The sequence below is a fragment of the Bemisia tabaci genome, chromosome 6 (assembly GCF_918797505.1).
Source record: "Bemisia tabaci chromosome 6, PGI_BMITA_v3".
In the NCBI taxonomy this organism is placed as follows: Eukaryota; Metazoa; Arthropoda; class Insecta; order Hemiptera; family Aleyrodidae; genus Bemisia; species Bemisia tabaci.
The window spans coordinates 42,931,278-42,958,562 of NC_092798.1; the positions used below are offsets into that span (position 1 = coordinate 42,931,278).

The following is a 27,285-nucleotide window of genomic DNA, read 5'->3' on the forward strand; positions in this document are numbered from 1 at the left end:
TAACCCCTTTATAAAAAAAAAGAAAGGAGAGGATGCTTTCATAATTTATAGGAGGACTCGGAAAATATAACATCAGTTGTACTTTTATGTTTTTCTCGGCTAAAGAGTGTGACTAATATCTGTTCTGATCAGTTAAATCTAGTCAAAATTTTAGAAAATCACATTTGTCTTGATACCAAGTGTGTTTCGCAGGGCCGGATTTACTTACTTGCCGCCATGGGCCACCTGTATTTTGCCGCCCCCCTCTCATTCATTTTGAAACATCAATAAAAACCATCAAGTGAACGTGCCGGAGGGGGAGGGGTGCATTAGACGCGTTTACTCGTGTTGAACACATTTTTTGCGAAAGCCCTGTCAACACTACTGGCAAAAGTTCACGGAACTTGGCGCGAAAGTTAAGTTCCGTAAACCTATCTCTGTGCGGACAAGGCCTTCCATTTGTATGAAATGAACGGAAAAATTATGAAAGAACAAACATAAATGTATAGTTTACTAATAATTTTAACTTCCGCCGCCGCGCCGCGCTCACTGCGCTGTGTTTGGCGCAATGCGTGAAGTATTCTTACAGTCTTGTATGCGCTATGCGTTTCACGCCGACGACCGCTGCTGCACGGCGTGCACGCACTGTGTAAGACGCAATGCGTGAAGTATGCATGTAGTCTTGTAGGCGCTATGAGTTTCACGCCGCGTCGACCACTGCTGACCACGCTGTCTTTGACGCAATGCGTGAAGTATTCATGCAGTCTTGTTGGCGCTAATATGTATTACATGCCGACCGCCGCGCCGCGCCGAGGGTTTCTCCTTTTCATCTCAAGTTCTCGTCATCATTGCTCTCTGCGCCGCGCCGCACTATGGTCCGAATAGCCGGTTTAAGCGGCATTAAATCAGATACGTATGTTTAAACCTCGCAATATGAGTTTTCAGGGGTTTTTAGGGTCGCTGAGTGCAAAAATGCTAATATTCTTCAGGAAAAATCCATTTTTAACATTTTTATACTTTATATAACTGTGGTAATAATTTGTTCACAAACCTTAAATTGAGGTTGCAAGTTCGAGTTGAAGCGGTGGAGCTGTTGGCATCGCGTCTCACCCATCTTCTTGATGTCCCGGGTTCGATTCCCGGTAGAATTTTTTTTTTTTTTTTTATAAGTTTAAAAATTAATTTTACATTGGATGGACTATAAAGAAGCTAAAAGTAGAGCCTCGTCAAACACTACTATCAAGGGAACTTGAAAAAGACAGCTCAGGATAATACTTCTACGTTTCATGGCTCCAGAGGCCTACTTTCAAGTCCCACCGATCAGCCGTTTGAACTTGTTTTCGTCAGCCAAGCGAAACTTACGCTTAAATATATCCATTTTGATAGATTATTTGTTTGAAACATGGGTAAACGTAAAAAAAAAACGTTTACGGGACCTCAAAGTGGCTTCCTAAGACAATTTCATTGCTCGGGAGCCTTACTTTCAAGTCCCACCGATCAACCGTTTAGACTTGTTTTCGTCTGCCAGGCTAAACTTATGCTAACATATATCTACACTAATAGATTATATGTTTGAAACACTTAAAACGTCAAAAAAAAAACTTTTACGGGGCCTCAAAGTAGCCTCTCGAGGCGATTCTTTGCTGTTCTTGAGCACAAAGTTTCAATTGGTCCCGATCAACCCCATCAACTCGTATTATTCTGCCTGGGCAGATTTAGGCTCTAATGCATTCGATTTGCTAGAATATGACAATGGAACATGATAAAAGTCATCGTCAATGGCATATGATAGCTAATTGTAGTAAGTGATAAGAAACGCGAAAACGTCATTTTTCATGAGAAATAACTTGAGGCTATGGTGGACTATGGTTCAGCCATTAGACTTGAAGGTAGTCTAGAGTCATGACAATAACTTCCGAGTAAAATTACGAGGTGCTCAGAGGTGCTAAGTATATTTTTTGGGTCCTACTTCTGCGATTTTATTGATAAAACTGACTATGTCTAAGGGTTAATCTAGAGCATTAGATATGATAAAAAAAAAAGTTTCAGCATAAAACATTTTAAACTTATCTTATATTTTGTGAATCAAGTGCCCAAACACTTTCAGGTACGGTGAAACGACGAAAACAAGCCCTTAAACACAGCACTGCCGCTCGGTAACTGGAATCGCACTCATAAAGTGCTCTGCGCGCCGCACTTCCCAGGCTTGTCACATCTTTATTAGTGCTTTAATCGAAGTGAAATTTTACAGGAGTCTTCTCTACAGTATGTACTATCGATCTACCTCTTAAAATCTAACTTTTTCCAAACTTCACTTTTTCGATTTATTGCCGCTTAAACCGGCTATTCGGACCATAGTGCGCCGTTCTAGGCCAAATTCCGTGTTCGGTTTCTCTCTTAGTCTTAACTCGACAAATTAAAGGTGCTGTCTTATCACAGAAAGACGACAAAATTAGAGATATACTCTCAGGAAATGAGAGATTTGGTCACCTTTTCTCGTTTGTAATTTTTTTTCTGAATCCGATTTTTCTTTATAGCTACATTTTTAAAATTGCAAAATTTGCCGCCACAGGCCGCGGCCCATGTGGCCACCCTAAATCCGGCCCTGGTGTTTCGACAGCAATCAAGTGATACTCTTTAGCAAGGTATGACTTTTTTAATATACTCGTCTTTTTACTTTTTACCCACATTCTCATATAAGAATACTAATAATAAAGCAATTGTGTGTGAATGTCACCCTCTCTCACAAAACTTTAATCTGTAATTTCTCTGTCATTTTTCAGAGCAGAGGCCAATGATTTAGCTTTAAAACTAGCACGCAATTATACGGGTAAAAATGATGTTGTAGTTGTCGATGGGTCCTTTCATGGAGCCGTCAACTTATTGTGGGATATCAGCCCTAAAACTTTTAAACAATTTCACCCAGGTGAGTTATTTTTGTTGAAATAGTATAGCAAGTCTGTCTTCTAATTCTGTTCCCTCTCTCAGATGCCTTCCTCTTACTTTTTGCTTATTTTACAGTTTCTTAATTCTTCTCTATTTTCTGTCACTTCATCAGTTTAAATCAATCAGCTCTAGTCACTTAACACCACCCTCGTTTTTTTGATTCAGTAATGAATGAGGGGGAAGGGGAATAACGAATGTCATGTAGAGATGCTTGAGGCAGCCCTGGAAAAATTAGCTGAAATGAGACTTTCACTAGCCAATCGGAATTTCCCTAAGAATTATTCCCACTTCAAAACAAATAGCAGGCAAATATAGGCGAATCCTCTCAAGAACTTGAATTCCCTGAGACAAAAACTGAACTGAACCAGAGCTCCCCGAGAACTTTTCTTAAGCAAAAAAGCATTCAGTTTGGAATATAATGAGTATAGCATATTGCTTATTTTGAAATAGTAGCCATTCAGTTCAATGGTTTTTATTATCAGATTTTTTTCAATTTTATCATTAAATATATAGATTTTGAGAACCGAGTTTCAGTTTAACTTGTCCATTATTTGTTTCCATGCTTCAGCACGTCAGTGACTAGAAATTATTAGGGTGAAAAAAATACACAGTCTAGATTCATGCCCACATATTTATCAAGTGCATTGGAAAATTAAATAAGTCAGATTAGTGCATTATTAAAACAAATCGCTTCCCTGTCAAATACCTTAGATGTCAGTTGTAAATATTTTGCTATGATTTTACTAACAACTGTAATTATCTCCCAAGGTTGTAGTTGCTTATAATAACACTGGGTAGGTATAAAATACCTTTATCCGTGTCAGTCTAGTTTGATGAAGAGAATATTTTATTTTGAATGTTTCAACCTACATCCAAGTTTTGTTTGAATTGGTTGATTTTGTAGAGATGGCTAATTGAATGTCTTGATCGGCCATATGTGGGATTGTTTGATTTGCCTCTGCTTCTAGAAATTGAAATATCCGTTCTCGATTTCACTGAAGATTGTATTGTTTTTGAGAGGTAGTGATATATTCTGAAATGCCATGTTGAAAAGTATCTTTAAACATTTTGAAAAAAAAAAAAAACAGTATCCAGTAAGAAATATTCCTGATTATTTGTATCAATAAACCTTACATTAATAAATTTGAAAGGAGAAAAGGGGAATAAATATTTGTATACAAATCAAGTCGAGTGAGAGATAATATTTCTTTATGATTTTCAGGTACCTGTAGCTCTGAATTTTTTTGAGAAAATGTTTCAGAGCAAAAATGTTTTTATTTTCAATGAATAAAGTCAATAACCTGAAGTCGTCAAGAACCACAATGTGGAAATATCTGAAGGAAAGTAAACCACTTGGTAAAGTATCAGACTATAGCTGCTCTGTTATAAATTCCATTGGTAATATTACGAATCTCTAAGACTCTCGTGAAATAACACTGAAAGCATTCGCAGCAATACTCAACAGAAAAAAGTACACATTGTAAGGTTTTTCCTGAGAAACCATTGTTCCTATCATTGTATGTCACTGTATAGTCGATGGGACGTGGACAAGAGCTCTGCATATTTTATTTGAAAACAAAATAAAAAATGATGAAGTTGCCTCATCGTAAGCTTTAAACTGTAAATAAGTTCCAAAACCTAAAAAGGAACTACATATAACCCACTGTCATTGATTCAAAACATTTCCCTCTCTAGATGTCGCTGAAACCAACAAAATTTTGGACGCTGCAAGAGGTCTAGGTGAAAAGGGTTTTTCTAGTCTTCTGAGCGAAGCCTTAATAAAGGAGCAGCCAGTATCCATCCCCTCCTCATACTCAAAAAATTACACTTGTAAGTTTCCTGTGCCTTTTATACTGGTGGATTGATTTTTCAAAGGGACTGCTAGCTTGCCTTTACTTACCTCCGGAGTTTCAGGATCGAAGTGTGTCGGAGAAATCAACTCGGGAAACGTATAAATAAACATTCCTCCCCCTTCCCTCTCTTTCATTTAAACCTGCAGGTGCTTAGCCTCAGGTCTTTTATTTAACTTGCATGTCAACAGAATAAATTACATATTATCTGGAGGCAGCAAAATTGTCCTAGCGTATAATATTAGTCAATGCTTTTTTCTGTTTTCTTACCCTACTCCATGCTGCACTTGTTACGCTAAACCCTCCTACTACTTCCCTTCTTATCGATGAAATGCGGAGTACTTAAGTGCACAACCCCCCTCCCCCGCCCCCTTCTCAATAATATTGATTTATTGACAAAATATAGCCCCAAAGTTTTTACCTACCGAATCTTAAGAATCGGTAAGAAAATTTTGTGATGTCAGGCTTTAATCCCTTCTGCCCCCACCCCCGCCTTACTGCAGTGTAACAATTGTAACATGGACATGGAATTAGATGCTCCTCCCCCAGTTTGCTCCAGCTCATTCTTAGAAACTCCTTAATATCCTTTTTCTCTTATTGTATCTTATGGGCCGATTGCAAGCAGCAGTGAGGGAACAAGAAATGATCCTTATGGAAAATTTCCCTAAAATCACAATGAGTGCATGGCCAAAATTTAAAATTCTCACCTCACCTCTGGCTAATTGAGCCATTTTCACTTTTAAGCTTCCTGCTTTGCAAAGTATATTTTGGCAAAAGTGTTATTTGTCACAGATGAATCATCCTATAATTCAATAATTCTGCGCAAAGCTCAAAATTCCCACTGTCATGTGACAGGCTCAACATAATCGAAAATCAATGGCCCAAAATTTTTGTAATCAAATATACACAAGCTGATTGCGATAGACGCACTCGTACGATATGTAAAAAAACTCCAACAAATCAAATATACTTGAAAAATGAAAAAATTCAAGTTTATATTTGATTTGAAAAAGTATCTTTTTTGTTATTTTTATCTGAGTTACTAATTTAATCACATAACATTGGTCATTTTGGATTCGATCCAGAGCTATTCAACAGAGAAAGCTCATATGAATAAAATTTTGCAGTGTATACTCTTCGAAGAGGGGGGGGGGGGGGGGCATCAAAATGTAATTTTTCTCATGTTGTCTTGTTGTGAGGTAAAGAGTTAAGTTTTTATCTCACCAACTCAATAATTGTGATTTTTGAGTGCTTTGATACTATTACAAATTTTTCTTGTTTCTTTTACCTGCTGTTTTTAACAAGCCTTCTCTCTACAGAATTCATGGACACACATTCTTTTTATTAATTTATCTGCAGTAGAAATCCTCTGAGACCCAAGTGCTTTAAACCTTCTCACACTATACCCTCTCTAAAGCTCATGTATAATTTTTTTCTGCAATGGTTGACTGTAGTGATCCTTAAACGACTTTTTTTTATTATTTTTCAGTCTAGTTTGCTCCATCTAGTTCTCTATTTTCTATCAATAAATTACCGTTCCTCACGTTTTTGGAGTGTCCAAACCAAAGCTGTACTTAACTGACATTTTGCTAGTAGATATCGCCCTTTCAGTCTCCAATATTTTGAAATCTTCTATGTTCTATCCTTTTTCAGGTAAACCTCCTTGGGTCCATGTAGTTCCTTGTCCCGATATGTATCGTGGTCCGTATGCCGGGCACCCAGATGCAGCTGAAAAATATTTTCAGCAGGCAAAAGCTGCCATTGATCTGGCCGTCCAACGCAACGCTTCTGTAAGTTTTTTGCTCTTGAATTCTGTGTAAATATTGGAGTTTTTTTTTTATCATTATTATTTCTAGCAACAGGTTTTGTCAATTTTTTTTTCATTTGTCCTAATTTTTTTTAAAACAAAATCAACACTCAAAAGTCATTGCAAGCTGCTGTTACTTAAAGAAAGGTGATCTCCAAGCCACAATTGCAGTGCAAGGAGAGGAAATCAGCCTGTCCAAAAAAATATTTTCGGTGAAAATGGTCAGAAGACAAGTTAAGATCCAGTCTTCCTCTCATTATCATATGTATTTAATGAGCATCGTTTTTCAGCCGCTCGATTATGGAAATTTAAACATCTTTTTGACTATCATAATTTTAGTGATTGAGACTTTAGCATTGTATTTAGGGTCTATGGACAAATGACAGATCTAGAATATTGAGGGAAAGGTAAAAACCAAAGCAAAGAAAATGGTACTCTTTCAGAAATCTCTTGGTGTATTACTTATTATGACTTATTTTAATTTGTGGGTAAAATTTTGCTTTGATGAAAGCCCTGTTCTCATAAGGTTTTGATAAGGACCGTTCCCTTAATGTAAAAGCTACTTTGGTGAACTATCTCTTTCTACCAGTGTAGTCTACTTACATGTTAATAGATTATCCAGATCATTTTTAAAAGCTTATAAAACCGCCATTACAGTATAATATGATGCTCTAAGACAATTGAGTAAAAATAATTATTTTTACACAATTATGTTTGTTTACAATTTAACAGAAGAAAAGCTAAATGGCGAGAATGTTTGAACCTCTATCAATCAAGAGTGTCAACTTTTGACCAAATCATTTTACCAAATAATACAATTAATTATTTTTCATGTAATAATTTTTTTGGTGTTTCAGATTGGATGTTTTTTAAGTGAACCTGTTTTCATCGTCCATGGTGTTTTAATTCCTCCCCCTGGATGGCTGAAGAGAGTATATAGGTAATTTTTAGTAATTCAATCCTACCAAATTATCTATCATGTGTAATCGACCACTTTTTTTAGTTTATAATTTACAGACATTCTCAAAACTTGCGTTTTGCCTCGGTCCCCATCCTTTGACAAGAGAGGGGGTTCACTGTTTTATTTAGGGATGTGTGAGGAAAGTATTTCCCATTTCATAAATTTGTATTCATATTTTTGTCTTCCATTCTTTTCCTCAAAAAATTAAAATTTGTTTTACTAGTTTTTTTTTCATATCAGCCGCTGATTATAGACTGTAGGCTCCCGCAATAATTTAAATTAATGGAGGATATTTATGATTTTTCAGTTCTATCTTATACTTATTTTTACAATAAACTTTCGTAAAATCTAGATCACAGAAAATAATTTAAAGCTTATATCATTGTTTCTCTAAAAGATTTTTTAAAAATTGGCACTGTGGAAGTTGTTGGCGCGTATACGTAGTATACCGCCTTTGCGATCGTTTCGACCCCCCCCTCGATACAATAACCGAGTCCCCTAGTTCCTTACCGAAAAGTGACTACCACGAACTTCTGAGATTTTCCAAAGCGTGTAAAAAGTTTACTAATCCGTCAATAATAATGATTAAAATTTGTTTCTCATTCTGGGGCTCGCTAGTTTATGTGTAATGAATACCAAGAGTCTACGTTTCTTGGTTTTTTTTAAAAAAACCTTAGAATGGGGCGCGCTGATTTAAAATATGCATATATAAGCGGAAGCAAGCGAACTGATTCGAGGATGGCTGACCAGTTCGGCACTCCTTGAATGAGAATTTCACTCACTCCGTTTTGTTCACAACGTTGCTTTGACATATCTCCACAACACTGTTATCCTTTTCAAAAGTTGGTACTCCTTGCTCTGATAGCCGGGGCCACCAGGATAGTGGTAAGTGCAATCTGTGATGAGCCTCGAGACTCATTAGACCATTTGCTAAACGTGGCTCATACAGGAGTCCACTAAGCCCTCTCGTCCCCACGCTCCTGATCACTGCGTCGGCGTCACGAAGAACAATGGGCCTTGGGTCCCAACGCGGCCGATACCCGTACCCCAATTACTCACGCTTCATTAACCATTTCACCGTCACGCTAGGATTCATCCAATTTTCAAAAAAAATTGTTTCGCATGTATTTAGCAATTTTTTCCTTACTCTCCGTTAAAACACAAATAAAAAGAGACCTCATTCATAAAAATCGGCCGAATAGAAGAGAAGTTACAGTAATCGAAATCCGAAGAAATCAACAAAACCTCGACTCCTCGATACGAAAAATAAAATGAAGGGGAAAAAAAGAAAGTATAAATTACAATTAAATATAATTGACCTCAAAATTTGACAAACAATTCATTTATATACCTAACGCTGAAAAAACTGGGAGAAATTACAAAAAATTTGCCTCTTGCAAGGGGCTTCTTTGTAAGAATTTTGACCTGAAGACAACGGTCGAATAACAGCAGTACTCCATACAATACACGGTGTGCCTGAACGAGTTAAACATTTTTCATACGTCCAAATCGAAAAATCTTTATATTTTTAACTACAATGTTTCTTGAATCGTTTAAGCAAAAAAAAAAAAAAAAAAAAAAATTCCGTCGAGATTCTGGAACGCAAAGGCGCTTTAAAAGTATTCTGGGGCTATAATAGCTAAATCACCGGTAGTAAATTCGTTATATTATTAAAAAGAAATTGACTCCATAGTTTAATTCCTTAGTTTCTTGAATACGATTATTTTAAGCACTTAAACATTTATACCACCAATTTTAGCCATGGGGTGATTTCCTGAGAGCCGATAATATCACGAATTTCTCATAGAACCCCTCAACAGTGGCTTGCTTTTTTGGCAGCCGATTCGGCCATCGAACCGGAGTTTAAATGGAAGCTGATAATAACCCAAAGCTCTGAGAAAAATTTTGAGATGAGTATAAGAACGGTTTGTTGTAAGTAGCGAGGAGAGGCGGGCAAAGCGGCTAAAATCCTATCTAATTTTTACAGTTTTTCTGTTGAATTAATGTTGCCGCGGGCTTCTGACTGTCCACACATAGTTCTGTTCAGCATATCGATACATAAGTATTTACATTTTACATACGTAGAATCTAATTTTCACGTCGGGGAGCTAGTTGACATATTTTGATTTTTTCGATTTTATACGGAAAATTGATGGTTTTTCGGGATTGAAATTATTATTGTTTCATGAAAAATAAATGCACCCAAAATGACTATAGCATATTGATTCTTACACATTTGCACTCACAAAATTGGTTGGTAAATTCAACGAGTGGGTGCATCGACCTGGTATATCAAGTTTCTGCAATTTTTTACGGCAAATCAGTAGATTTTCGGGATGTAGATTGCTTACTTTCAATTCATGAATGAATAAAGCAACGACATGGTTGAACTTCTTTGCATGGAAAGACGTTTAAAATAACAAAATCAAGACGTATTTAATGCAATTGCATTTATATCGAGTCAATTTCTTTTCAATAATATAACGGGATTTTTACTACCGGTGATTTGGGTATTTTAGCCCCAAAATACCTTTAAATCGACTTTATCTTCTAGGAGTTCGACAGAATTTTTCCTTTCTTCGCTTAAATTATTCCGTAGCACTTTTCTTCAAGAATCTGATAAGATTTTGCTTGAGGCAGATCAAAAAACTTAAATTCGATCGAATAGCTTTCTACTTTCACAATACACGGTCTCGTCAAGGTGCGTCTTTGACCTCGCAGTGTTGGATCGTGAATTCTCTTTTTATGCTGTTTGCCTATTTTGAAATCTCTGTAAATGAAAACTAAAGGGGTTGATATGTGCGAGTTAATGACGCGCCTTATCAACACATTGTGTTGGAGTTCACTGCTTGTTTTATTTTGCAGTTATATCCGAGAACTAGGAGGTGTAGTGATAGCAGATGAAATTCAATGTGGGCTAGGACGCAGTGGAAGTCATTTTTGGGCATTTCAGACGCAGGATGCAATACCAGACATTCTCACCCTTGGAAAGCCCTTAGGTAACGGACACCCTGTAGGCTGTGTTGTCACTTCCAAAAAAATCGCTGCCTCACTGTGGCCAGAGGATAAGAGTACTGTAAGTTAAGTTCTTTTTAATTTTTTGTTCCTTGGTCTTTTTATCAACTTTAAATTTCATAGGAGAATTGGTGAGTTGTTAAACTCTAAGCTGAGGGATTTTTTATGAAAAGTGGAAATCTGAGTCATAATAGAAATAAAGATGAAAAGAGAGAATGAGTCAGTTGCGCTGATCACAGAATCATTTTTTAATCCTTGATTCTTGTAGATTAGCTAAAAATAATTAGATCTATCTAAACCGCAACATTCTACGTTCAATATTGATCGAGATATCGCCCTTTGAAAAGTCGGAGTTTTGACATTATCCATCGCGGTAGTGACACCCTTGGTTTCTTCCACCTAGCTTTCATTTGAGTTTCACGTTGAGTAACCAGTGCTAATGTGTGTCTCCCCTCTGACTGATAAAACCGAGGTGGAAGAAACCAAGGTTGTCACTACCGCGGTGGATGACATCATAAACCGAATTTCCCAGAGGGCGATATCTCGGTTAATATTGAACATAGAAAGTTGCGGTTTGGACAGATCTCAATATTTTTAGCAAATCCACAAACATCAAGAATCAAAGCACGATTCTGTGACCAGCGCAACTGACCCATTCTCTTATCAGCAGGGATAGTTTTCACTAAAATTTCATTACTAACTTTACTTTTTAATTTAAATTGCCCTTGAGCCTCTTGTGGAAAAAAGTAGCTATACAAGCAAAAGCTCATCTGTCTGATCATATCGAAACTTCTCTGAAGTAGCGGCGTATCTCAATCTCCACATGAGTTGCAGATAGTGTGAATTTATATATAAAACAGGGCTCATGTGGAAATTGAAGTAGCCTCTTACAAGAGAGAGATGAGGATATGTAGAAAAAGAATCAACACATATTTTTGAAATGATTATTCTCAGGATACTCTGTGTATCTTCATCGTCTAATTTTTGTAGTTTTGGTCCTTTATTAAAAGTTATTTGAATACTCTCCTCTCTAAGGTACTGAATTTTCTCACCACTAAGTAACAAATCGCTTTGATTTCAGTATGAGTGCAACCCTGTGGCAGCAGAAGTTGGTCTAGCTGTTCTACGACTAATGCAAAGAGAGAATTTCATGGAAAATTCTTTTTTACTAGGTTTAGAATTGACTCATGGATTTAAGAGTATACAGCCTGAACATACCATAATAGGTTTGTCATCTTCAATTTCTAAAATTTATTTTATTTCTATGTATTAATAAGGGGAGGTCAGGTACAGTGTCCCACCTAGATTTTGATCGGATTGTGGTCTAATTGAGATACGTTGCTTGGGAGTTTCCCACAGATATAGATCCCTTATAAGGTTACTAAGTAAGTCAAGATTGCAAATAACTCGATTTTTCCGTACTTGTCAGCTAAATTTCCTTGACTTCTAAGTACAGATATAAGTAATGCATGTAATTAATCCTAGTGATTTAAAAAAAAAAAAAAAAAAAAAAAATGAAAAAAATGAAAAAAAATTGAAAAAGAAAAAAAAACTATTCTGAACATCTGTTAAATAATTTTTGTTGCCATCTTTCAAATGTATCAGTATTCTGCTGAATATTGTGCACATTCACTCTCCAGTGTAGTGTTGATGCATTATAGTGTGTTAGAATTTAAGATGAATATTTTTGTCGAGTTAACATTCTTTAAAAAACTAGAGAAAAGTCTGGATAGTCCTTTTATTTTCAGCAAGTTCTTGAAAAATTTGACAGAATATAATCTTTCAGAAGTCCTTGAATTTCTTTTTGTTTTCAATGCATGAACCATGGATTGTCGAATGATCATAATTCCAATAATTTTAATTTAATTAATTTTTTCTTTTGATATTTTTACTTGTCCAGGTGATGTTCGAGGCTTAGGTTTAATGGTAGCGGTAGATATTGTCTGGACTCAGGAAAGTAAAAAACCTGCTCCTGAATTAGCTGAAGTGATCTCTTACAGGTAACTTTAATTGGTTTTAGACTTATGTCATTCAAAATTAGTATTCCGGAATCTTTGTAAGTCTTAGATTCTCAACAAGTTAAATTTCCGCTCCGGTTCCATCCATTCTCCCAAACAAATAATGTGATTAGTTGCAGGATAAGTTAGAATCTTTCACTTTTTTACGCCAGAAATCCTCTAATCTTGGACATATTTATCTTAGTACATATACAAGAGAGCACAATATACTAACTCAATGCCATATTTTTAGATTCACAACTTCCAGTTTTTTTGCTCTTACAAGATTTGTTATCAACAATTTTCCAGGTAAAAACTTCACTTTTTCCACCAGGTCCAGGAGTGATCTCAGTCGGTTCTTCACTATCTTATAACTCTTATAACTTTGGGAATTATATTTTTAAAAAGTTGGTCCCCCCCCCTCCCCCTTAAAAAAGTCGAAGAAGTATGGAACTGGAGCTATTTAAAAATAAAAAAAAAATAAAAAAAATCAACAGCTCCAGTAGCCATTCAAAATGCATTGAACAGCTTACTTTTGTTGCAAGTGTTTCTAATAGATACTCAGCAAACAAAGTGAATGATGTGGGTTTGTTTTAACATTCATTTTGATAACTTTAATAAAAATTAGTAGGCAAGTAATTGACAAAATCAATTTCTTCGCAGAAGAATCCATTTCTCGTTAAACTAATCAACCTGCTTCTGTTTGCAGAATGAAAGACGAATATATTCTGGTCGCCAACGAGGGTGAATATGGAAACGTACTGTTTTTTATAACACCTCTCTGTGTCACCAGCAAAGATATTCAAGTAGTCATTCAAGTTTTCCACAAAATTGTGACTGATGTTGAGACCTCCAATCTAAGTTTATCAATGGGCTTTCCTGGAAGTTCGAGTGGTGTAAGGTTAGTGCTTCAAATACCTTACGATCTAGAATTTAAAAACTAATAATTTTGCTTTGAAACTTTAAATTTAAACCAGTACAGTAGATAATTGCAAGAAAATCAAAAGGAAAGGGAAGTTTGGATTTTATTACTCTTCATGATTTTTCCTTTACAAGTCTGTGTTTGGGGAAAAAGGAAAACACCTCAAGTGCATGTACCTATTTAATTTTTGTTTTTGAGAACTGCTGGTTTACCAAAAGAATTTTTGAGGGCCTTCGGTACTAGATTTAGGTGTATTCTTTGTATTTACAATGCAAAAGGCTCATGTTGCTTTTCCTTTTGTATTACAAATTCTAAAAACCTAAGTGCCTTTTTCTCCCTTTCTCAAATCTTGAAGATTAATTGCAGGGGTGAGGGATGACTTCTTTCCAGATAATGTTCTACATGTTCAGCGGTCTCTGACATTTTTCACTCGTTTACTGGTTTTTGACATTTTTTACTTGTTCAGCAGTCTTTGTTATTTTTTACTTGTTTAGCGGTTTTTGACATTTTTCACCTGTTTAGCGGTTTTTAACATTTTTTATATGTTCGGCAATCTTGGGACATTTTTTAGATGCTCAGCAGTCTTGGACGACAATAATTAAATCAATTTATTTGTACTAATTGACATTGATTCCAAGGTCATCTTTGTTTTCAGCTCCAGTTCCAGTAGTCTTTATCCAATGGTTCAATCATGGCCAGAGTCAGATGATAGTGACAGTGCTCTCGATTCCTACAACTACCACTCCATGGACTGATTTTTACTCAATTGCTCTGATTGATTAGGTATCACAAAAATAAATTGATGCAGTGAAAACTGAGCGGAGGGATCCCCACCTCACATGGCTGCCATCAATGAGTTTTTGTCAACTGCAGTGGAACTGCTTCATATTTAGGGTCCACACCAAAAAAGTTTATACACCTTAAGAGCGCGACAGCAGATCAGCTGTCTTCGATGTAGCATCGGAATTGAATGCAAAAATCAAGATGGCGGATCCTTTGTCACACTCTAAAGGTGCATAAATTTCTTTTGCGCGGGCTGTATTAATTTGGAAAGTCTAGTTCAAGAAAGAACTGACTATTGTTCATGATTAAAAATTTTCAGTTGTCAGACTTCTGATAATATTTTTAATGGCATTTTCTGCAGATTTTTACCGTTTGGTTTATTGAAGAAAAAACTAATGGCGCCAGGAGTCACCTGCAGGCCGATTATTGAAATTTATAGACAAAGCTGTAGACAAAAAAGACATGGGGAGTATGGAGCGTTCCCATTGGTTGAAACTAGTGGTCTTTACAGACTAAGAGGAAAAATGATAGACTAACTGTCGGGTCTCTTGTCGGTTGCCGTTAGTTAGTCTATCACCTACCTCCTTTGTCCATTGCAACCACCCGCTTCCACCAATAGCATCCCTCCATATCCTTTTTGTCTTCTTAGTCTATTGCTTTGTCTATCAATTTCAATAATTGGCCCGCTGCAAGTGATGCAACAGCTTGTCTCCCAAAAAATACCACCACTGAAACGCATTCCTAAAATATCACCACGGAGTCTTTTTTTCACCAATCTGTAAGAGGAACAGATTGACGGGAAATCTTCTCTCAAGTACTGTCTAGTAGAATTTTTTACAGGAAACAAATTTTTATAACCGGTATTCACCATAAAGAACATCATCGTCTTAGACCAATATTTTCACAAAATGTTGCGGAGGTGGTATTTTTTCTCAGGTGATAAATTGTTGTACAGCTCTTGCAGCCTTTGAAAGTCCATGATCTCTTTTTCAAGTGGATAAGTTTGCATCTGTCCTGATTTTCCAAGAGAAAAGTCAACCTATTTGAAATACCGTTGAATTTAACTGAAATGTCTCTATTTGTCTCTATAATTTGTTTTTTTTATCTGTGTAGTAGTTAACTCAGGAAAAAAGCCTTTTTTTTCTACAGTTGACTACTACTGATCTTTGAAGTTCAATGTAAAGATCAGGTACAGTGAAAGTCAACAGTCATGGAATAAATAGACTACATTATCAAGAGCATAAATTCTTGAGAGCCAACATGAAACTTTTTGACGTTACATATTGATTATCCTTGTGATGACAGTAAGTTGACTCATCTAACTTGCTCAATTCTATTTCATTAGTGAAACCTCTCAAATATTTTGTATTTAATTTATTTAATTAGTCTTTGGTCTATTTATTCTATGGCCAGTTAACTTCGGAACAGATTCTCCATCTGTAATTAACCATTGATTCAAAATCCAAAACTGATATGTTTTCAAATTTTTGAGAGACATTGGGTATGCTCTCAATCTTACGATACGGGTATCCTCCAATCTAGTTATTCAAAAGAATCATATGAAATTTCGAAATTGTGTGATGCATAGTAAAAAAAAATTGTTTGTATTAATGTAATTTAAATAATTATTAACGATTTTGTTTCAAAGAGAGAGTAAACCCCTCTCTGTTTGAGCTCTGGTTCTCAACTATTTTTGAGTGAGTCAATAAGATTTTGCTCAATTTTCATGCTATTTTCATTTTTTTGATGAAAAATTTCTGTCTTTTCTCTTTTGCCTATATTTTTTATAATTTTGAATGTTGTTGAATTTTATGTGATCAAACTCATTAAAACATTTTTTCTAAAAGATCTGCTTCATTCCTTGCCTCTCCTCTCCCCCATACTAGTACTTGGCTCCTCAGACAAGCCAATTTAAAGTGGCACAAAATGCCAAATACTGCTAAAATCTATCTCAGTCATATGATTTGTGAAGATAACAGGGGAAGAACCCAGTCAGTCACATCAGACACTTTCCTAGTTTACCAAATAAATCTTCAATGGTCAGCAATCTTTTACAAGCTTTTAAAAAATATTTGCAGACTCTAATTTTTGAAAGAAGTTCAAATACCCATGCCAGGTATAGGGAAAACTTGCTTCTCTTTTGATACTCTTATCTAGAGGGAGTCAATAATGTGTGAATATTCATTTTCCTCCGAATAAAAGGTGAAATTATGATATGATACACATTTATGTAATCTAAACTAGGCAACTAAATTTACACGTTTGTATCTACAGCTGAAATTTTTTGTTCTGCCAACTATGAGCTCTTTCATTTTAGGGTTTAATTGGTAAAATCCTACAATGAGGACAAGTCCTGAAGGGACCCCAAACAAATGAATAAAGTAATCTTTGAAAGATAAGTTTATTAAAATAAAAATTCAAATTGAACTGCTTCATATCCATTTGAATATTACATTGTAACTCCTTGAATTTCTTGAGCTGGAGTAAAAGAATCACAGAATTTCGAATTGTAGGCTTGAATTTTTTACAGAACTTAAACGGCTTGAGCGCAGAGGTTGAAAGAGCATGAATGGACAACTGACTCAATTTAAGTTTATAACTACTAGCATTATTAAAGAATGGGCGATGGTTGCTACCATCGATAGAAAAAAAATATAGAGTATTACTATGTTAATTGATCTAGTTACCAGTATTTCTAGAATGACTTCTTTCGAATGCAAGTGTTCCGTAATTAAATTGGCACTAGAGTAAGATGAAAGATACCGTAATAAAAAAAGGTGGGTAGAACTACTGTATAAACAACTCCCTTTTTTCTCAAGCTAAATCAGTTTCTCCTTTGGCAAATTAATGCATTCCTGGAACATTAGCATTTGAAGTGGGGAGTACTAAATATATACAAATATTTAGGTTCATCACTAAAGTGTTTAATATTCTACGATGAGCGACTTGACAAGGTATGAACTACAAGAAAACATCACATGTTTCCTCTTCAAAAATTTACATGGAAAACAATACGCACGATAAAGAGTTCGGTAACCAACTCCTGAACAAGAACATCTTAAGTATTATAGCACAGATCAAATGGAAGATAGCTCATGCAAAACGATGTAATTTGTACTTCTGCCACTTAACCAACATTAATTGTGAACACCTATATTTTGTTTAGAAGTTGATTTCCTCATGAAATTTTGAAGAGGAAAATAATGAAGTGCTCTGACTCGTACCTTGTTCAGTGGCCCTTTGTCTTCAGCTCATCTGGCAGTAAGATGCCTATCGCAGATCCCCATGCATATTGCCCTGAAAGCCAGTAAAAAATCTCTATCTGGAATGGTAGCAATAGTGTCTTGAAAAATTTTACAGCTACTATAACTCATTGAGTTGAATTTAAAGGATAGGGATTTTCAGCTGTCACTAGGCAAAAAGATGATGAATGGATTTACTGTGAAGCTAGGAAGAAAATTAAAATACTGATAAGAAAAATGTTACATTTATTCCTCAACAAAAAAGCACATTCTTAAAAATAGTGCACTATTTTGGTTTTCAATCTAATTCATTGAGCTTCGTTTACCTAAAATAATATAATGACAAAATGCTTGCACACTCAAAACTGGGTGTACTTAGATGCACATCCTTAGGAGCACTGAGAGACCAAAAAATGATTAACAAAGGTAAAGAGAGTGGAGTGGTTTTGGTGCCAGGATTTTTCTGCTTATTGTCAGAGCTGACAAAACGCAAGAAAAAAATTAAAAATCACAAAAAAATTTTAGCTGCATGATTAAAAGAACAATCCTCTCATCCTGCGACCTATTCCTTGTCGATCGTACATTATATTAAACTTATTGACAAATTGGTTAATGTCATTGCAACTCTTTGTGATGGTTCCAAGGTAAGTCATGAGTCCTACATCTGCTACCTGATTGTAAAATTCGGTTTTGAACTTTGAATTTTGAATCACTGGTAGCCGATTACTCAGAGCTGATGCTTCTCTCAGAATTTCTCTGTTCATCGGGAGTTGTCCACTTTGCAGTGCTTTGAGGTATTCTAGTATGAGTTTAGCGCGGCTGTGTAGCATTTTTATTGCACTGTGCTGCGCTGTTAAGTGTTCAGCCATCAAAGAGCTCTCTCCTGAATCGTTGCTGGACATGCGTGCTACATGATCAACACCGATTCTTTCGGCCTCCTCCGTTGCTAGGGTGTACGTGAGTTTTACAAAAAGCACTGTGGCCTCACCCTCGATAAGATCAACCACTGACTCATACATGGTGACAGGCAAGTCGCTCCTTCGGACAAGCGGGTTCATTTTTAGAAATACTGGACTCTCGTTGATCTCGCAGATCTGCTTGTGAACTTTGATATCAGACTCGTCAGGCTCATCACCTGTTGTGTACCAACCAAGGAAATCCATTTCACTGAAGACCTGGAGGGGAAAAAAAAACCGATGTAAATAAAATTGACAGTCTATTCACATTTCTGTGGAGTATTAAGTTTGGAAAACTGTAAGAAGCTAATTGAAAGACCTTTGTGACAACCTAAGACCTTTTTAAAGAGCAACAAAGAGTCACTTTAAAAAAATTACAAAAGTGAGAAAAAAATCCCGGATTGCATAGAGTGCATGACATTTTTGGCTGAATGGCACATTTTGCATCCCTGAAGATAGGTTGGAAAAAACTGCTTTCATTTTTACTGACTGCTTTCGACAAAACTAGTTTTAAACGGTTGACGGACGTTGTAATGCTGTAATGCTTTTCAAGTTTGGACTCTAGCAGATACATCTATCAAATAAGTTGATTTATCAATCCAACAATTTGATTATAAGAAATTCAAATTTTTATTCCATTTTTTGAGTAATAAATGGTGGATCTTTTTAATAAATTAAGTATCACCTCATTTCTTTGAAAATGAATAATTCGCTTTTCATTCCTTCAAGTGCTCAAAAGGAGGTGACTCCGTGCTGACAGAGCCCTATCTTTCTTCAGTCTTTAATTAACAACCAGCCCCATGCAACTATCATTTAAGACCATCTTTGAGTCAAATGACCGGACATCAAACCCGGGATCTACTGATCATAGTTAGCACTACAACCCTCACATAACAGAAGGATACACCACCCAACGAATGGTGTGAGATGAATTGATGTGTTCAAACTTCTTGTTTCTTAAAAATCTCCCAACTTCATAGTTAAATAGTATAAAGATGATTCGTCAAGCTCAAGTGACGTGGTCAAACTGGCATGCAATATATCGCATCGATTAGGTCAAAAATCTCGGCAGATTTGGAATTTTTAGCAAAACAAAGGTTGATAGCCCCTGCGCATAAGCCTAAAGAATTATCCTAAACCCAAAAATTGACAAAATTCAGAGAAATGAAAGCAGAATAAAGTTAGGAAAAAAACCTCGCATTCGATTTCGCTATTGATTTCTGTATCGAATGCGAGGCCTTCTTCCTAACACTATTCTGCTTTCATTTCATTTTTCTGAATTTTGCCAATTTTTGAGTTTAGTATGATTCTTACAGCTTATGCGCAAGCGCTTTCGTCCTTTTTCTTTCCAGAAATTCAAAATCTGCCGAGAGTCTGGTCAATGTGAAATATCGCTTGCCAGTTCGACCACATCACTTGAGCTTAACAAATCACCTTTAAGGTTCTGAAAACTATGAAACCTTCGTGTCTAAAGGAGCATAGGCATGCAATGTTTATTACCTGCTTAAACTGCTCTTCCTTAGTCTTGTAGTAGAATTTGTCGATCATTATATCTTCACCTATAACGTTGAAAACTAACTCAAACGAGTTCATTATTTCGACTTTGCGTCCAGTCTGTTTGCCGATCAAAGCGCCAATGACTTGCTGCGCTTGACCCTCTTGAGCGCGTATCCTCGTCCAGTGTTCTGAAATATTCATAATGACCAATGGATGTAGGGAGACGGATACACTGCCAACTATTCCAGATGAGGCCATAACATTTTTGGAACTTTCATCCACCTCCATGCTACTCGCGGCCGGCGTGCCCATGGCTAACAATGCAAACTTACTTCAACTGCGGTGTGACTAAAGACCGTAACAAAAAATTGGAACGACAAAATTTATGTGAGTTGGAAGTAGACCTGAATGTCTCTATTGAGTGCTGAAGCTGGAACTGTTGAATTCGAAATTATTCACAGAGAATATCGTAACCACTCGAAAGTTGTGACACAATGAACGAGAAAATGCAGAATTCTAAATTTCTAACCTCTTTGAGGAAAATAAACATTGGACAAAGTTTCCGACGTTGCCAGATTAACTAAAAATGTAAACAATAACAACAACAGCATCAACAACAATAGAAACCTAACCTTAGTAAAAGTTTTTATCAGTGGCAGTGCATAATAGTCAGAATTTTAGTTAAAACTTAATTATTACTGTTGAAATGCACGGTATTTTGTGCTAACTATTGTCACTCTACCAATGTGATGAAACTGTTGCGTGAAAATCTGTGATTTTGAATAATTTGTGCAAATCATCGTCTCTCCACTAATTTGAAAAAAGTGTCAAATGAAAAATCAGTGAACTTCCCCTTTTTCTCTAAGCAATATCATATGTTTGTATCCAACTATAAAAACTGAACAGACACTGATTTCTCTAATCTACAAATTTCACAAATCCACATGCCGATACCGCGAGGCAGTACCCAACCACGCAGATCTACCATGAAAGATGTTGATGATCCCATGACTTACACCGCTAATGTATCTGTTTCATCTGGCTTTTCTGATCGGCAGAAAAATCTTTTCAGCGTATTACAATCAGCTGAAAAGGAAAGGAATGAAAAGTATGGCTCTAAACCTCCTGATCCCAAGTCAGTTGATCACTGTCGCAACTTGAACAGTGAGGCCATCAGGAGTAAACTTCATGTTAGACAGTTTGTTGGTCAAGAAAGTATTTTCAAAAAGCCTTCTTTCCGCCCACCTAAAAATCACCTAAGACGATCTGTCCCAGATTATCAGCTGAATCCACAGAAATGGACCAAGTACAGCCTCGCAGATGTCCCTCAAAGTCAGATGACGGATCAATGTAATACAGCAACTGCATTTTCGTTTTTGAAAGAACTGGAGGATCGGAAAAAGAAGGAAAGCATGCGAGAGACAATCGACCTGGAGAATACCAAAATACTGTTCAAGAAGACTTCAAATGATGAGGGCTGCTCATCTTCAACCTGTTCGAAACTTCCTGTCTCCTTCAATAAAAGTAAAGTTGTAATGCCAGAATATGTGGTCGGCCAAAAAAAGAGCACTAAAACCAAGAGGAAGATTGTTGGAGAAACCTCCAAAAGAGAGTCCACTCAAAAGGCAATAAAACTAGATCATCTCTTGGAAGAAGAGGATGAATAAAATTTGAATTTTTGTAATTTATGTGTAAATTTTGTATAAATCCCTGTATTTCACCTAACTGTAATTAAAGTATAATTATTGACTGTTCAAGAAAATTTGTTGTAATGCCAAGTGCAATACATACTAATATTTAAATCACAATTCTTTAGATAGTGTTCAATTTCATGGATGGATTTTGCCCTTTGAAACTGTCCACGAGCTGCGATAAAGTCAGGCAAAAGTGCCCTCTAAATGAAAAAAAAAAATTGAAATATTTATATCACATCTCAGAGGAGTTAAGACAAATTTTCAGCTTCAACGCGATGCATTCTAGGTACAATCTATTTCAAAAAATTGTAACCTCATGATGGGTTTATTTTGGATGAATCAAAATTTCAGTTTCTTGATAAGATCAGCCATTGAGTAATGTTCGGGATGAAAATCATTTTCTCAAATCCAAAAGTAAAGTAGAAAGAACTGTTTCCTTTCAATTAACCATAAATATCGACATAATGACATCGGTTTTCAACAGGAAGTAGTACTTTTGATTTCATTTTAAGATGTTGGAAGATGTTTATACTTGGGCACAAACATTTCTTATGATTGATCTAGACTGACATTTTGATTTTTCCCAAATAATCTACCGAATGGCCAAGCTGGAAATGTACAGATGAAGCGCAAAATGCATCAAGCCAAGCAGAGGATCCAACTTAACTCTGTATCATCAGGAGCCAATCCAAAAGAGGCAATTTAAAGTTTGTGGGGAGATCGAGACAAATCCTTCTAAAATTTGTTGGCTCTGTTGTCAGCCTTATTGACAATTCACTTTAAATCCTTGTAACAGCACTAAAAAAACATTATCATCAATGATGCAAATTCATGGCTTGAAATATTTTCTAATCCTCTTCAGAATAGCAGAAAGCATTCAATTACTGGGATAACTGGAAATTCATATTTTTTAGGCCAAATCAATGCTTTTGTCTTACCTACTTATTTCACGATTTCAATTTCCGCATTAAGGGTCCTTTTGCACTACTCCACCACAATTAGGTAGCCCTAGCTCTAGTTTTTTGACTCGCCAACCTTTTTCTTTTTTGTCCTCTGGAATGATTTGCCTGACTTTACCCTCCTTCCTCATGCCATGACGAAGATTTCTCTTTTTTTCAAGTTTTTTCTAAAAAGCTCTCTAGATGAGGAAAAGAAAATCGAAATGGATTTCTAATTTGGAAAAAGTATGGCATATTTGTCAGGAGAGAAACATAAATTAGATACATTTTGGGCACTCACTTCTTCGGTTTTTTTCTGAATAGTTGCATAAATTCATGTCATAGTGACTTTTCAGATGTCGAACTGTTAAACTCCTTACTTCCACACCTTGCTGCATTGCACTACAGCAACAAAGGCACAATCGGGAGTGCAGAATTGTCCCGACCAGAGAAGAATTTATGAAAGCCTGCTAAATTTTCTCGAATATTTGTTTCTACAGCGTTTTAGCAAGGTGAGAGAAAAAATATGTCCTACTAATTCTTTTTTTTCCAAGTATGGAGGGGAAACTAAAAATGAATTTTGGTTGAAAATGGAATGGGGAACTTTCTGTACCCTTGTTTCCTACTTCCTCAAGTTAGTGAGAAGACTTGTATCGATTGGAGATATTAGAGCCAAAACCAGGTAGTCAGCGCAAATTATTCAACTACATCAAAACATTATGCACAAATCCTCGGATCATAGGTTGTAGATTGAGTTGAATGTGATTATGAAGAATGGTCAAATTCTTCCTTCAGAGTTGTGGCAGATAAATGAAAAAAACGGAAATAGAAAAAAATAATTTTTACTATTCTTTTCCAAGGAAAGGAACAAGGCAAAACAATGAAATCAAGAGATTGTCGGAAATAAATAAACCTTTTAAAAAACAATCGTAATAAAAGAAAAAAATTAAGATAGTAGGTAAATGAATAAATAATATCGAAAACAGTGTTCAACTGATTTAAGCAACACACTCAGTTTCCACAGATGACTTGTAATGAAAGATTATCGAGAACTTAGAACTGATTGAGGCATGTCAGGACTGCTCAATAGAAAGTAGTGAGGGATGAAAGAGAAGAGAAATGGGCGGAATATCAGAGTAGCCGTCACTTCTCCTTCCAAAACAATGCTCAAGGGATGTTGCAAATACACTTTGGTATTTTATTAGTGTGGCAATTTCAACATTTCAGGAATTTAATTACTTGAGACGAACATTAAAATAAAATAAAAAATCACAATTGAGCAATAGCACAATAAAAAGGTTGATTTTTAGTTATCTTAAGTGGCCATTTGTTAAATTTTGAAGGGATATACTTCTTCTGAAGATAATTACAGATTTAGTTACTAAAAATTCTTATGGAGTCTTTATGAAGAGACAACAACAGCAAATAAATAAAAGACTATACATTTTCGTTTTCCATGTCATCATTTTAACTGCTTAAAAATTTGCCAGAGAAACTCGAATCATTCACAGTTTGTGCCAAATGAATTGGCTGACTTTCATAGTGCAAAAGAGAGGAATCCTTTTCAATTTTGCATTGAAACTAAATGCAAGAGACAACTTGTGGTCCTTTCATCTCACTCACAAAGTCAGCCGAATTAAGTAGCACAAACTCTGATATTGTAAGTTGAAGGTTAGCAACAACCTTCTACCGTCAGTTTCACGGAACTTCGTTTCTAAACGTAGCGAGATGAAAGCATGTGAGAGGAGAAATGGTATACATACAGGGTAATCCAAAAGTCTCGCACTATTCCTATAACTCCAAGGATTCTTGCCCCCTTTCAGAGTGATCCTTTTAAAATTTTGTGGGTTCCCAAAATCGTTTCCTTTGACCTAAAAGCACTCGCTAAATTCCTAGTTTCTATCTTAATTTAATCTTAAGGTACAGCGGTAATGTTTATTGCTGGTGGTGCGGGACTCTAGGATCACCCTGTGTAACAAACATACATGAAAATGAAACATAGGTCTCAAGAGGAACAAATAAAAATCTATTGGCAAAGAATGCATGATGATCGTGGACTGCAACATCCGAGACTTGAAAAGCCATTTTATAGGTCTTGTCCACACAGACGCGGTTTGGATGAACTATTTCCACGAACAAGTTATAGCTGAGCTGTAACAAGTTCGCCCAAAATTCCTCGAACTGCGATCGTGTGGACAGGGCCTTAAGCAGCAATGAAATGAAATGGGGAACAAAAATAACAATCAGGAATCATTCATTTGGCTGACAACTTTTACGTTCAGGGTCAGCAACATATTTTTGAACACCTACAGTTGCATAGTGATTTGGAAGGGGGACTTAAAAATTATATAAAAGCGTATTAGTGTGCAATTAAAAAGTATCAAAAAAGCATCGAAAACCGGGGAATAGCACCGATATATACCCATCATTTTCACCCATCAGGAGTTACTTTTATGCAACGTAAAATTTAGTTTTGATACTGATAGATAAGTCACTGTCACCCTTTCATTTTTGAAATAGATTGATGTCTCTACTTTTATCTTTTACATGCATTAATATTTTTGGTAGATTAAAATTGATAGGACCCTTTTTCTCTTTGAACTTAACATTAAAGTCTACTTGTACTCTCTCTAAAGAGGAATAAAATTCTGAACATACAAAAATAGCTCAGAAGTTTCATAGGACGATTATTTCATCACATTATCTGTCAAATCATACGTTTAATACACACTGCAAAAGCAATAAAATATATGAAGCTCATTATAAAAGGGCGTTACTCCCATATATGTAGTGACAATTTGGTGATTTTATTTTCTCTTGCGAGAAAAATTAATAGATTTTCACCAGAAACAAGCAGAGTTCCTAATCTTCTTGAATAATTTCCGACGCAAAATTCAAACTTCAATGTACTAAGCAACTAACAAGTGAAATTACAGCCATCTTCTTAAATATAAAACAAATTTTATCTGTACAAAGTTGGGGCAATACAGCAATAGGAGACCAACTTCCCGTTGCCTTACGCATATAACATGACAGTGGTTATTTTACGAAATTGCCATTCCGTTCTAGAACTATCAAAAAATTAAACGAGCTTAATCGAAATTTTAGCTATTGAAAGTCCCTTAACAATAAAGTTCTAATTTGTGCGGATATGTCAAGTTTACTTAACAATTTCCTAGAACATCAGCTTCATAGGAAAACTTTAACAGGTAAACTCAAAAGAGTGATCCTAGTTCCAGAGTTTACATTAACCTTTGGCCCAAAGTCAGGCTCTCATGCAATCACTTCTAGGGAAGACCTTCCGTTAATGCTAGGAACTCATTCTTCCATGTCCCCAGTCAAGTGATTAGAATTGACTGGCGATGAGCCGAGATGAATTTTCAGACCTTTCTCTTTTCGGACCGGATTGCGACACTTAATTTTCTGCGAATTACTAAGATTCTCTAACATGTACTTCATATCCCTTTGGAGAGGATCGCTTTCATACTGTGAAGTTCGCATACATCTCAGAGGAACTTTTGATGAATGTAAAGAACTACCTTCATCTCGCTTATCTCTGGAAAAAAAACAGAGTTCAAATAGATGAAATTAAATGAATGGTTGAATAGAAAAAGACAATGATTGTAGTAGCTGAATTCTCATGCATCGTTTGTGAGTAGCTCGCCTCGTGGAGGAAAAACAGATATTGAAAAAACAGGTAAATATCTTAGTTCATGAAATTGCAAATTGTATTGACAACTTACTGCGCTGGAGCAAATCAACTTTTTAGGATTTGGCAAATTTTACATGATTTTTCTTAAACTATTCATAAATAATTTCAAAAATTTCGTTAAGAAGGAAGAGAAAACTTTTTGAAACAATGAAATCTAGTAGCTTGATTGTTGAAAGTTTGTGTTTGTCAGGTAGACAAGACAAGATTAAGGTGAAATGGATCTACATAATTGGTCATCTATGTTGTTCGGGCAACTGAAGTAGCCACTTATCAGGCTGAGTAATCGACTGGTTATCGGCCTTTGGCAGGTCAATAATTCAGTCCAATCAGCTGTATTCATCCAAACAACGCAGCTGATCAATCAGATTCGTTACGTACGGTAAGTTTTTTAGTGTGTAATTCACAGATTTACATTAATACTGGACATCAAATTTAGCATTTGGATTGATTTCATTACTTTCAGAAAATCTTTAAATTCATCCATGGAGATATGATTTTGGGTACCTTTCATCTTATGTAATTAATCACAATCTGAGAATTACAAAATCTTCTGCGTTTTAGAATCTTACTGATTTCTAATATGAAAATTGAAACTCCAAGGATGATACGATACTTACATGTATAGGAGGACTGCACCATCTCCGCCTATCCTTAATGATGATTCTTTGAGGTCCTCTTCAGTATCATTCCAGCGGAGCTCGCCCAAAGCACTGCTGTCATTAGCTTTGCTATCTCCAGTTTGGTACGTAAAATGAGAATCGGGGAAAAGGAAGTGGGATTTAGCAACATCGATATGTTCTGCTGGAATGCCGCTCACTTTGGATATCTGTAACAGTGATACCAAACAGGTTTGAGAGGTATACTCAATGCAAGACGAGAGACAGATAATCGATAAATGATCATCCACATGGAGGGATGAAGAGTCAACTTTTGATCGGGTAGTTTAGCATCCGGTTTATGTAGGAAAATGATCTGACAAACACTTC

General features: G+C 35.9%; 4 protein-coding genes across 8 annotated transcripts in view; 2 read left to right on the forward strand and 2 right to left on the reverse strand.

Moving 5' to 3' along the window:
* The window catches only part of LOC109036494 (5-phosphohydroxy-L-lysine phospho-lyase), a 56,530-nt gene extending 40,424 nt beyond the window's left edge, over window positions 1–16,106 (forward strand). For 3 of the 4 annotated variants that reach the window (XM_019050751.2, XM_019050749.2, XM_072301424.1), the window contains 9 exons: window positions 2,763–2,905; window positions 4,621–4,755; window positions 6,429–6,565; window positions 7,440–7,522; window positions 10,409–10,619; window positions 11,640–11,784; window positions 12,459–12,558; window positions 13,265–13,456; window positions 14,133–16,106. In XM_019050751.2, the coding sequence (XP_018906296.2) occupies window positions 2,763–2,905; window positions 4,621–4,755; window positions 6,429–6,565; window positions 7,440–7,522; window positions 10,409–10,619; window positions 11,640–11,784; window positions 12,459–12,558; window positions 13,265–13,456; window positions 14,133–14,232 (1,246 nt within the window). In that variant the 3' untranslated portion in view covers window positions 14,233–16,106. The remainder of the gene's footprint in view (window positions 1–2,762; window positions 2,906–4,620; window positions 4,756–6,428; window positions 6,566–7,439; window positions 7,523–10,408; window positions 10,620–11,639; window positions 11,785–12,458; window positions 12,559–13,264; window positions 13,457–14,132) is intronic. The other variant, XM_019050750.2, reaches the window with a different exon arrangement.
* A 1,619-nt stretch (window positions 16,107–17,725) lies between these two features.
* CSN6 (COP9 signalosome subunit 6) lies at window positions 17,726–20,505 on the reverse strand. Its single transcript, XM_019050752.2, has 2 exons — window positions 19,959–20,505; window positions 17,726–18,677 (listed from the first exon to the last, which is right to left on the reverse strand). Exons 1-2 carry the CDS (start codon window positions 20,265–20,267, stop codon window positions 18,036–18,038), a joined length of 951 nt encoding a protein of 316 aa, XP_018906297.1. The 5' UTR covers window positions 20,268–20,505; the 3' UTR covers window positions 17,726–18,035.
* A 66-nt stretch (window positions 20,506–20,571) lies between these two features.
* On the forward strand, window positions 20,572–21,680 carry LOC109036497 (uncharacterized). Its single transcript, XM_019050753.2, has one exon. It carries the CDS (start codon window positions 20,900–20,902, stop codon window positions 21,620–21,622), a length of 723 nt encoding a protein of 240 aa, XP_018906298.2. The 5' UTR covers window positions 20,572–20,899; the 3' UTR covers window positions 21,623–21,680.
* A 1,733-nt stretch (window positions 21,681–23,413) lies between these two features.
* LOC109036498 (ubiquitin carboxyl-terminal hydrolase 47) overlaps window positions 23,414–27,285 on the reverse strand; it is a 30,574-nt gene continuing 26,702 nt past the window's right edge. For both annotated transcript variants that reach the window (XM_019050755.2, XM_019050754.2), the window contains 2 exons: window positions 26,917–27,125; window positions 23,414–26,143 (listed from right to left, as the gene is read on the reverse strand). In XM_019050755.2, the coding sequence (XP_018906300.2) occupies window positions 25,906–26,143; window positions 26,917–27,125 (447 nt within the window). In that variant the 3' untranslated portion in view covers window positions 23,414–25,905. The remainder of the gene's footprint in view (window positions 26,144–26,916; window positions 27,126–27,285) is intronic.

What these genes read in the sequence shown, in the direction of transcription:
- CSN6 (XM_019050752.2), bottom strand. Translation starts at nt 20,267, where the DNA reads ATGGGCACGCCGGCCGCGAGTAGCATGGAGGTGGATGAAAGTTCCAAA. An exon ending in AGGAAGAGCAGTTTAAGCAG is followed by an intron (nt 18,678 to 19,958) that starts GTAATAAACATT and finishes TTTCCCCTCCAG; the next exon opens with GTCTTCAGTGAAATGGATTT.
- LOC109036497 (XM_019050753.2), top strand. Translation starts at nt 20,900, where the DNA reads ATGCCGATACCGCGAGGCAGTACCCAACCACGCAGATCTACCATGAAA.